General features: G+C 47.1%; 1 protein-coding gene across 1 annotated transcript; it reads right to left on the bottom strand.

Moving 5' to 3' along the window:
• Positions 1-7,332: 7,332 nt before the first annotated feature.
• On the bottom strand, positions 7,333-10,966 carry FOMMEDRAFT_131048 (uncharacterized protein; the record flags this gene model as incomplete). The annotated part of the gene is made up of 11 exons (XM_007262006.1): positions 7,333-8,355; positions 8,415-8,546; positions 8,601-8,806; positions 8,859-9,074; positions 9,131-9,239; positions 9,291-9,382; positions 9,504-10,164; positions 10,232-10,508; positions 10,570-10,597; positions 10,652-10,728; positions 10,797-10,966. 11 exons carry the CDS (start codon positions 10,964-10,966, stop codon positions 7,333-7,335), a joined length of 2,991 nt encoding a protein of 996 aa, XP_007262068.1.
• Positions 10,967-11,190: the final 224 nt, after the last annotated feature.

Raw genomic sequence — 11,190 nt, 5'->3', positions numbered from 1 at the left:
CTTTATCGACTCCCGGCTCTCTACGTCCATATCCACGTCCGAGAACTCCATCATACTCGGAGAGACGCTCACAGCTATTTCCGTGCTATCCACACTCGTCGGCCGCTTTTTGCCCATCTCTGCATCATCTAAATCGAAATCCTTCTCGTTTTCGGCCAAAGGTGTCGCTATCGCTCCAGCTGATGGCAGTTCCACGCGGAGACCTCGTTCGCTACCGGTAGGGACAGAGAAGCGTGATGCAGCTCCGCCGCTCGCCTGCGATTCGGGTGGATCCGTCCTGCTCCCCGCTGTATCTATACGACGCAACCGATAAGGGTCGTTCGGGTCACCATTCGACTCTGTCGACGGTGGGGTATCGACACGGAAGTTTGAGAAGGGAGTAATGGGCGGTAAGGTAGATGGATATGAGTCGGTGTGCGTGTGGTGATGGGAGGCTGGCGAGACTGCCGGGACGGCGGAGCTGAAATTGGGGAAGAAACCCAACGACGAGGACACTGCAGTCCCAGGCCGCTCACCATGCTGCGTCTTCGGTCGCTCGGGATAACTGTCTATAGAGTGTGCAAACGGCGGCTGGTGGTGTTGCTGTTGTTGTTGCTGTTGTAGTTGGGCTTCCTGCTGGACCTCGGCGGTCGTCGGAGGTAAATACGCAAACACATCCTCATCCTCACTTTCCTCATCGTCTTCCTCTTCTATCGCGCTCTCCTGAGAGTAAGTATACGGTGGGTTATTGTGGTTGTAGAAGAAATCTGGCGTCGAAGGCGGTCGGGCAGTCGTGGGTCTGTCGACGTCGTGTTCTGGCGGGAAGCGCTGTTCTGGGTCTGCTGGGGGAAACGACATGGTGACGGGACTCCAGTGCGCCTGACGCGCAGGTGTATCGCTGTGTGGTCGACGGCACGGGGGAGCGCGGAGGACCTGGGAGTTGGGGGGACGATGGAGGGAAGGACGACGGAGGGAGATGGCGGAAGGGAAGAGTTGGGAGTCGAGTGGGTATTAGGAAGGCGGACGGCTGGGAAAGTACTCTCCCCTGTGTGCCTGGTCAACCTGCCCTTGCATTTTCTGATCAATCTCTGTCCCTCTCTTTCTTCCCTTCTATCCTTCTCATTTCCTTTCGTTTCAGTCTCTTATTTTCACGACTTCATGTGGATATATTTTCACGACCGTTTGAATTTGAAGGCGAGACAAAGTCAGTTGTTTCCAAGCGGCAAAGCGGATCTGCGCTGACACGTGCGACCCGAGCTGTCGTTTCTCATCCAGTTTTCTTTGGTCAGCCCCGCCCCATCTCTCCCATCCCTCCCATCTCTCCCAGCCCGCCTCTCATCTCACTCACATTCCCGCACAACAACACCTCTTCTTCCCCAATCTACCCACTCTCCCGCCCTTCTATGCTCCCACTGTCCACGTCGCAAGAGAAACCGACATGAGAAAAAAACGAGTTATCCTTGGACAGCTTACCTAACCGCACTGCCCGGCTTAGCACATTGCCGTTCCTGGCAACAGGTTACCTGTGCCTGGAAGAATGTGTAATTGAAATAATGAAATACCTCCGTGCCTTTTTTTCTTGCTCGCCTCTTTCCCACTTCTGTGCAAGTCTCATCTCGTTTGTGACCTGTGCCCACCTCTTTTGACCGCCGCGTTTTGCACTGGTGTCGTGTTCCATTGTTTCGACCCATTCGGTTTCAGCCCTAGTCGAGGTACGGCCATCATGTGTTTAGGATTTAATATTAATATTGATATTAGTCTATGGCACTGTATTATATTATTACGCCATCCTGCGATCAACACAAATTTTCTGATCCATTCAATAAATTGATTTCGGCATTCCATGTGCCGCGAAATACAAGCCACACTTCGATTGAGATAAGCAACTCAGCCTATTTAGTATTTTGTAGGCATACACGATCAAGATATATTATATTTATATTACTGCATTACTGTATCGCTACATTAGTGTATTATTGAATTTATACTGTATTACTGTATACAGCTCAGATACAGATACAGATACACTAACCTACTCAACGTAACTCAATTCCGATCCGATCACTTCCCCTATTTGACGATCATCCCCCCTATATATAATATACATAATACAAAAGTCTGCTTAAACTAAATTTCCGCGTTCCCCATTTGAAAATAATATCAAAAACGCATCCGATCCGCTTTCACGCACATACAGGATCGGTCCTGATTTACTTACATTCCAATCGTACCACACTACTATTATGCACGATCAATCGTGCCTCATAGCTTTCATGATCACAACAAAAACATCCATTTAAATACTCACATCCCTCACATTAATTAGTTAGTACTTTACAACACTTTTATTTCACTGGGCCTCTTGATAATCCCCCTACAAACAAACACTCTACCTCCATCAATCAATCTTGATATTCTGATATCCTCTGCATTAAAAAAGGTCTATGTTAGTATGTATAGTAATCAAGTAATCATTTGTGATTGATGCACATCATTACTATCATAGTACATCATGCTATGTGTTTGTCTGGCCTCTGTTAAACCTGCTTGGTATTTCCATTTGGGCACAGGATTCAGCTGACTCGGTCAAGACTCGAGAGCCACTGTACTAGCTTGATTTATAGTACAGAGAGAGAGACACATCCTTCATAAAGTAGATAGATAGAATATATTTAATTATTAATGTGATTATTAACTTCTCTGTGTCAGAAAAATTAATCATCTCTATACATTAGATGTAAGCCTACCCTACAGCTTACAACAGCTTCTGTACTGTTCTGTACCTCTCCTGGTGCAGAACCACATTTCTGAACCCAGACCTTCTCCCAAGCCTAGACCTCCTTTGTGTGAACCCTAGAGTCACACACATTTCCCCTTTTGTCTTCACACTATGTTTCCTTATTGTCTGAGTCACATACCCTTCATTCTTAGGTACATACACCCTCCTTTTCTCTTTGGCATTGTTTTCCCCTTTAGGCATGAGCCACCTTTGTTTCATTTCTAGTATATATAGTTTTGATCTTTCACCTTTGTTGTACCAGTTCTTATTCCTGACTGTAACAAAGGTGAGTTCTTGCATGTACATAGACCAGTTCTTATTCCTGACTGTAACAAAGATACCTTTGTCCTGTCAGCATTCTGTATGTGTTAGCAAACCTGGAACTCAACAGAACTTGTTTGTAACAGTGTTCAGCACTTCCCCAGTACTGTTCTATAGATATTATATTGATACTAGATGTGCTATTACAATTCTAAGTTAATAATTGTATTAACAATACTTGTATCTCTATTGTTATAATGACTTCCATGAGCAAAAATCATTCCTTTTCATTGTAATGAATCTAGAACTTGCTCTTGAAGCACTTCTACATTTCAGATATAGTGTTGTACACAATCTTCTAGTTGTTACCAGAAAGTAAATTAAAATTTGTTGTACTAAGAATTATCTGTCAGACTTGATTTCTTAGAGACTAGTTACAGTTATATTAAAGATAATATAATTTAAAGAAGTCTTAGTAGGTTTGTATTATTCATTACTACTGTAAAATTACTTGAAGGAGTGATTGAAACATTACTAAGAGTATATGTTAAATTCTATTATCCTTCTACCAAGAAAATTAACTAGTAGTTTGTAGTTATAAGACCAAGTCTAGTCTACTAACAGAAGTCACTAAATAGTCCACTAACACAAAGATTGATTTTCTGTAATATGAGAAAACTATGTACAAGTTGTTCCTGCCATTGTGTTTGAAAAACTCATGTCAAGTTCTTCAGAAATAAATCGAGAGTATAACAACTTTTCATGTGCATAATTAGTACACTCTTTCACTCTTTGTACAATATATATTGCTATACAGTAAACGTCATGATCAAATCTAGAACAACATCTACTACCAAACATGAGACACAGGCCGACAGCCGCCTTCTTGGCGTAATTTTATCTTCCAGACTTCCCTACCCTTCTTTCTATTGACCATCTCCGTATTATCCGCGTTCACCACTCTAGGCCATGTCAGTTCGACCAAACTTCCGAGAGCCTCCGAAATGAAAAATCCACCCAATGCCAGTGTATTGAAAGATTTTTTTAAAGAAGGGGGAGGAGGGGGGGGTCTCGATGTCTTTTCTTTCTCGGAATTGTGATAAAAGCATGCATAGATACAGTAACTACTAAGAGCTAACACGACCCTGTGCATATACTACTTAGCCTATTTTGCATCGGAACATACTCTACTCTCCATCTCTTCACACCGAGTCACCGACATCCGTCCAAGTCGGTCCGCTAGAATACCAATCACCGAATACCTCGCTCTTCCTCAGCCAACAAGGCAAGACATAACCAAGTGACCATCCAGCACCACTCTACTTCCCTTGTGCATCCCAGATTCCAGAATACAGAACCGCTAGGCAGCGATAAGCCCAACACGTCGATTCGTCCGACAAGTGCGAGGATGTGTTATTATCCACGCGTAGGGAGGAAGGGAAGTCCGAAGAACAGTCGATTCCGTCTCGATAATTATATTGTTATATGCGTCCGAGCGTCATGCGTCATGATGCGTGGGTCCTGCCGGTCATTGCCGAAAGCTTCGCAACTTCGCATGTAGTTCCGTCTCCTTATATATAAACCTCACGCTTCTTCCGTCCCTTTTTAGTTAAAATGCTTACGAGTTAAGACTTCTAGTCTAGTAAAAGCCGTGCTTCTTAATTAAGTAGGTATATGTAAGTGCGCAGGTCATTCTGCAGGTACGAGTACAGCAGGCAGTACGTACACTAAGGTTGGGTACCTAATACGTGTACGTATAGATATGTTTTCTGATGATGTGTAGCGGCGCCCGAACTCTAAACGCTTACTTATACATATGACTACGTAAGTGGCCCATCATGATCCCGGCCGGGTAACAAGGTGACGCTGGCTTTTTGGAGATAACACTTTGCGTAGATGTCAAGTAGTTGTGAAGATGGTTCGTCGCGCAAATAACAGGAGGTAAAAAGACCTTATCTGGACGCCGATGAAGCGGACCTATCTCCATGGGCGCCAAGATCCAATCAGGAGTTGGGCCTTAGATTTCAGGAGGACATCCAGACCGGCTAAGAGTCCTTAAGAAACCGGTGACTAGCACGGGTTAGTATGTAAATATTAAATGTTAAATGTTGTCCGCGAACTCGGACTGCACTAACACGAGTTAACACCATGTACCTAGATAAAATAACCGTAAAGACCCTAATGAGGCGAGGTGAAGTGCAGAAGTATGTACGAGTGTGCCTTCTTCATCCTGAAGCCTGACTCTCGAGTCCAGAATGCCTATTTGAAATACTGCACTTCACACCCTCGTCTACCACCCCTCCATGGAAGCCCGAATCGAAGTTTAATAAAAGTAGTAGCACAAGCAAAACTAAGAGCGCACCCTTTATCCCTCGGCTTCGTAACTTCACGAGTTAGGAGACTGAAGTCGTGCGCTCATTCGGACGAGAGGGTCGAACCTGAGCCTCATGCCTACTCGGAATTCAGATATTTTACACGCATGCATACCATACATAAGTTTCTATTCATTACCTACGACTAAGTAAGTACGAAGTAGTCATTTACCCGAGGACTCACGCTCAGTCGTCCCAACTTAGCGACCTTCGAAGCCAATCGTGCGTGCGCGGCGAGGCAGAGAGAAACCTCCACGGGAGAAGAGGGGAAGACAGACGATGCGAATTCGGAGCGAGCTTTTATTGAAGCCTGATCTCTCTGATAGGTGATTGTAGTTCAACTCCTCTAGCTTCTTGCCTGAAAGAGATAGCACATTGTATATACTTCACAGTAAGTTATCTGCGACCCCGCTCGTTCGTGTAATCGTCTGGAGGGAAGGGAAGGGAAGGTACGGCAATTGGCGGGATTCACTTCTTACCGGACTGTATTAAATACATATCAATGCTGTCACAGAACGGAAGTAATCGTTTCGTCCAGGAAGAGAAACATAGAAACGCAGGATTGGGGAAAAGGGGAGGCAACTGACACCGCACGCACCACATGTACGCACGCCTGGCGCAAATCCGGGCCAACGGACTTCGGCAGACATATGGCAGGTACTTACACATACGGACAAAGCATTGCGCCGGGGAGAGAGGCGCGCGACTGTCGGTCCTACAGAATCAGATTGGGTATAAATTAGCCTCCTCATTCGAGTAGACGCCAGCCAGCCTCCCTCTCCCCCTCCTTCTCCACTCCTAATATTTGTCCTCTCATCTCGCCCTTGTGCCCCCATGACCGTCTCCATTATATCCTGTCAAAAGCCACGGGTACATTCCTGACTCTTGTCAGTCATCCAAAGCGCTTCTTCAGGAATCCAAGATTCCTTTTCCAGCAAGATTCGAGTACAGAATGCACCCCTTGGTCCTTAGACCTCGGGGTACGCGTATCGAGCACAATGTCAACGCCACATACGCCCAAGATTACTGTTATTTAAACGGTGATTTTTCGGTCTTTGTCCTGAGTACGCCGCCCCTTCCCTTGCCATTCACGTAACCCTGTCGGCATGACCCTCCGAACGAAACACACGACGTATTCTGATCAGTGAGAGATAACGGCCATTCTAGACGGCCCTTTGTCCCTCTCGCACCGTACTTCCGGGAGAAACAAGCATTTTCCCTAGGAAAAAGGTAAAGACAACCTCGATTCCTATATAAACGCGTGTAATCGATGACTTTTCTTGTCGGAAAATTTGAATGTGCACTCACATCAGGTGACGTTATTCCGGCATATATGTATACTGCATTACGATGTCCGAGGGGACCGCACAGCAGGACCACTCTAGTCAGTACTGGGATTCTCTCCCAGTAACTTGTTGTTGAAATGGGTTGCTAACTGACGCATATATTCAACAGTAACCTGTACATCTTGGGCCACCCGGACATTGCCGAACACTGGCCAGTTACAAAACAACAAATTTAACTTGATTTACATTGTACCCGAACAAACACAAACCCAGACACAGAACCCAAAAAATAGGATACAAGAGGAATGAACAACTATTGACAACGGTGGTAAGGATACATATACAGGTACGGCTTTATCGATGAAAAACAGAACACATTACATCTTTTGGTTTCAATATTTGAGAAACGAACACGACAAGCACAAGAACAGATCGATAGCACAGGTAGCACAGGTAGCACAGGACACGACAAGGTTAAGGAATAGAAACAATAGGTGACGTCAAATGTACATCTGTATTAGCGCTTAATTCTTTTAAGGTTGGAAGATAGATAGAAATTATCGCGAAGGTGAGACTGCACCCGTTCATGAGACATGCCGCTGACATTCGCCATATCGAAGACCACGGCGAAGACCACAGTTTTGAACAATATGGATCACATGGGGCCGCCCGTCGGTCCGTAGAACAGACCAGTGTCCTGCATGAAGGATGTCCAGCGCTGGTTCAGTCCAGAATTGTGTGACGCAAGACCCATCTCTGCGAACTCGCGCGGTGCAGTGGCATACAACTCTGGCGGTGTTCCACCAGAACCAGGTGGGTGATAGTAAGTACCCGGTGCATTTGAAGATGGTGGTGGTGGCTGAGGTGCAGCGTATGCCGCGTGATATCGTGGATCAGTCACTTCGTGGCTTAGTTGGGAAGGAAGGCGTGGATGGAAGACGCGAGATGCAGGCTGTTGGTTCGGAGGTGCATGTTGAAGAGGCTGCGAGAACTGATGATGGGAATGGATATAGCCTTGGTGCGAGGAGACGCTCGCTCTACCATGGTCGTATTCCATTCCGTCCATCCCTATATCGGGATTGGACGAATGCGAATTCGACTGAGGGTTGCGCGAAGCTGATGGTGCTACCCACTCATCGAGCTTCACGGTAGGCGGATACGAACCAGAGCTCACTGGGAATGATCCTGGTGTATCCGCGCCGTGCTCGGTGTAAATATCCCTGAAACCTGGTCCAACACCCGCCCCGGCCCACGTGACTGGGGGATAAGCACTATCCGGTGACGCTGACTCCGGAGAACGAAGCGCACTTAGCTGGTGCATTTGGGATCCGCCAGCAAATGCGTTCCCGAGAGGTGATATTGGATTTTGAATTTTGTTGATGCGTATTGTACCGTCTCCTGGTGACGACGGACTAGGTTTGCTGTAAGACGGCGGAGGGCTAGGGGTCTCTTCAGAGATAGCAGCTCTAACATCGGGCGATGATCCACTAGCCGATGATCCCTTTTTTGAAGAAACTAGAGGGACACGTCCGCTAAACAAATCAAGTTCATCATCCTTTTCCAGTTTCAGTGCTGGCATAACTTGATTATCGCCAGCCTGCAATTCGGGCATGCTTTTTGACCTCAAGCACGACTCATAGGCAGTATGCGCCTTCACTTTCAATTTCTCTAAAATAGCCTATAAGAAGCACTTAATTCAGTGCCATTGCAAATACAAGGATAAGCACATGAACTGACAGATGCTTTTGCGGCACGTGTGCTATGCTGACTTGCCGCGGAGAAGAGCTCACACGCCTTGTCTAGCTCTTGAAGGGACGAAGGTGCATAACTCGAGCTCGGCCCGCGCACTACAATAGTACCAAATACCACCTAGATATAACGCTGTCATTATAAGATGCAAGGTGCATAACGTTAAACGCTCACAGCAGATGAGAATGCATATGTCCATGGCATCCAAAATCTTGCACAAAGAGTAGGAATAGTATCAAACTCATCTCGAATTGACTTTAGAATATGCGATGAGCAACGATAAGTCGCCAGAAATGAGGGTGCATATTGGCTCCTAAGTGGATTAACTGGATCATCTATCATAGCCTGTGCAAAGAAGCCCTTGTGCAGATTAAGCAGTACTATACAGAGATGATCAATGAATGAACCGAAAGGGAAAATCGGAGCACCTACTTGTCTCGCGAGCGTGGGAAAATACGTATCGGGCCATAACAGCAGCAGGTTTTGAGAGATCGACAGGAATGTTATCTGGAAAAGAAGGGACTGGAAAATCCCGAAGCTTTGCATCGAGGTCGAGGATCATTGAATATGGTGGTACAGAAGCAGTGAGGGTCTTAGCAGAAATCTCGCTGACGCACTCCAGAGTGAAACGGAACATCCAAGAGCCAACTAAGGGAAGACAGTTAGCCCACACTTTTCAAGAAAATCTGGTTCAAAGTACGTACAACCGGGTTCCATCTTTCCCTTTTCATTTAACCGGGCATCCTCGTCCTGTGGGAACTGACAATCGACATATGGCATAGTAATACAAGGAGGGCGCCCACATGCCAAGGACTACAGACGATAGCTTAGAACACATTGCTTCGTCGGGAGTAGAGTGCTTACCTGCCATGAATCGGCGACAAAGAGGTCCCAAAACAAAATTCGTCGCCTCTCTGTCTCTTGGCGTCCTAAGCCCCACCTTGCACTATCACGATCTGTCATGCATTAATTAATCAGTTAAAGAGCGAACAATAACAGAACTGGAAACGACTAACGGAGTCCGATCTAGACGCAACGAAATGTCAGCAATGAAATTAAGGCCCATTCTGCTTGTACATACTGTTAATCCAAGTTGTACTGCCTGCCGAAGAAGGCTCCAGGACATTTCCATGCTTGTTCCGGAATCATCTCCACGGCCATCACTCTGCCTCATGCTGTTGTAGATGCTCATTAGGTGCAGCGTCTGGACAGTTATGAGGCTTGGTTGCTCCAGAACGTTCTGTAAGACGATTGCCGCTTTCGCAAGTTGGTAATAGTGATCCGAAACCGCCCTATAAGGCTCCTGGGTTATGTCGACGAGAGTTCCAATTGCAAAGCACATGAGAAGCAGCGCAAGAGAGTGCGGACCGGTATAGTCATTTACGTTGTTGTGACCAGGGTCAGGAATCGAACGGTGGTAAATTGCAGGAAGCATGTCGTCCATGAGCTGGTCCCGCGATACCGAGCGGAAGAGCCATGCAGCGGACTCAAGATAAACCTCGGCAAGCTTAACCGCATCGTCCCATTTCGGCAAATGATCCTTAATCTTCGCTTGCATATCGTGCGCAGGGCCAATTGGGGTAAAGGGGAAAGCGTTTGAGAAGAGTGCAACCTCGGGCTGTAACTGGGGTGATTTGGAGCTATGCTGAGACGACGAAGACGGAATAGAGACGGGTGACCCTCCGCTTGCACTTGGCGACGAGAACCTTTCTTCATCGTCGTCCTTCATCAGCATAAGCTGAAACGGTGGCAATACGTTAGCAATGTTGCTTGCGTAATTCTCTGTAGTCATATAAATTCCTCACCTCCGAACTGCCTGAAGCACCATAGAAGCGCGGGCCCTTGTCACTAATTGAAAGAGTGCCAAGACCGTCAATACACTTTGGAGTCTCACGAGCAGGGTCTGGCTCTGCCTCAGGAGCCTTGTCGACTTTCAAGGACAGTAGCTCGTCTCGTAGCAACGGATGAGATTCCTGCGACACATTGGACTGCATGATAGCGAGCGCGTCTTCGAGTTGACGAATGCGCTCGCTCATCTTTGACATCCGTTTGTGCAAGTGGTCCGTCGCGGCCAAGACAAATCTGCAATCATATTCAGTTTCATGTTCATTCAGTCGCGTCCAAGGAACAAGGAAGCACATACCGCGTCCCTTGCCCGGTGGCAAGACTGCCTGCTCGGCCCGCATTAGCACAAATACTTTATGCGACTGTGAGATGAAACGCACCGTTCGGACAGAGTGACGCACATCCCCTACGCAAGCAGCTGGAACAAGGTAGCTGCCTGTCGCATTTGATCTTAAGCCTGCAAAACAATAATATACGGTCAGAACACCATGCTCGTCCACGCGCGCACACACACACGGAACGCACCTCCGACATTCTGCACAGGAGATCTCCCCGCGGCTTCTCTTTAACTCGATTTCCCTCGCGTGTGTGCCCTCGCCCTCGTCCTTGTGAGAGCCTGAGCGCACACCGCGAGGGACGCCAGGGCGGTACTGCACGGGATCGCGCTGGGACGAATAGAGAAGATCTGGGGCCATTGGGCCGCGTGCGGTGCAACCGCTGTCGACGGCGAGGGCAGATTCTGTAGTGCTGAGGACGGAGAGAGAGCGTCTTTTTAAAAACAGAGGATTTGAATGAGACGAGGCATGGGAATGAGGGCGCAGAGGGTGAGAGTCCGAAACAAGGTTATCCGCTCTCATGCCTGCGACAAATATATTTAGCCCTGATTCGTCTTGCTTGGATTGGATGCAAATCCTTCGAA

This window comes from Fomitiporia mediterranea (assembly GCF_000271605.1).
Source record: "Fomitiporia mediterranea MF3/22 unplaced genomic scaffold FOMMEscaffold_1, whole genome shotgun sequence".
NCBI classification, from domain to species: Eukaryota; Fungi; Basidiomycota; class Agaricomycetes; order Hymenochaetales; family Hymenochaetaceae; genus Fomitiporia; species Fomitiporia mediterranea.
This window is presented reverse-complemented; position numbering and strand designations above follow the sequence as displayed.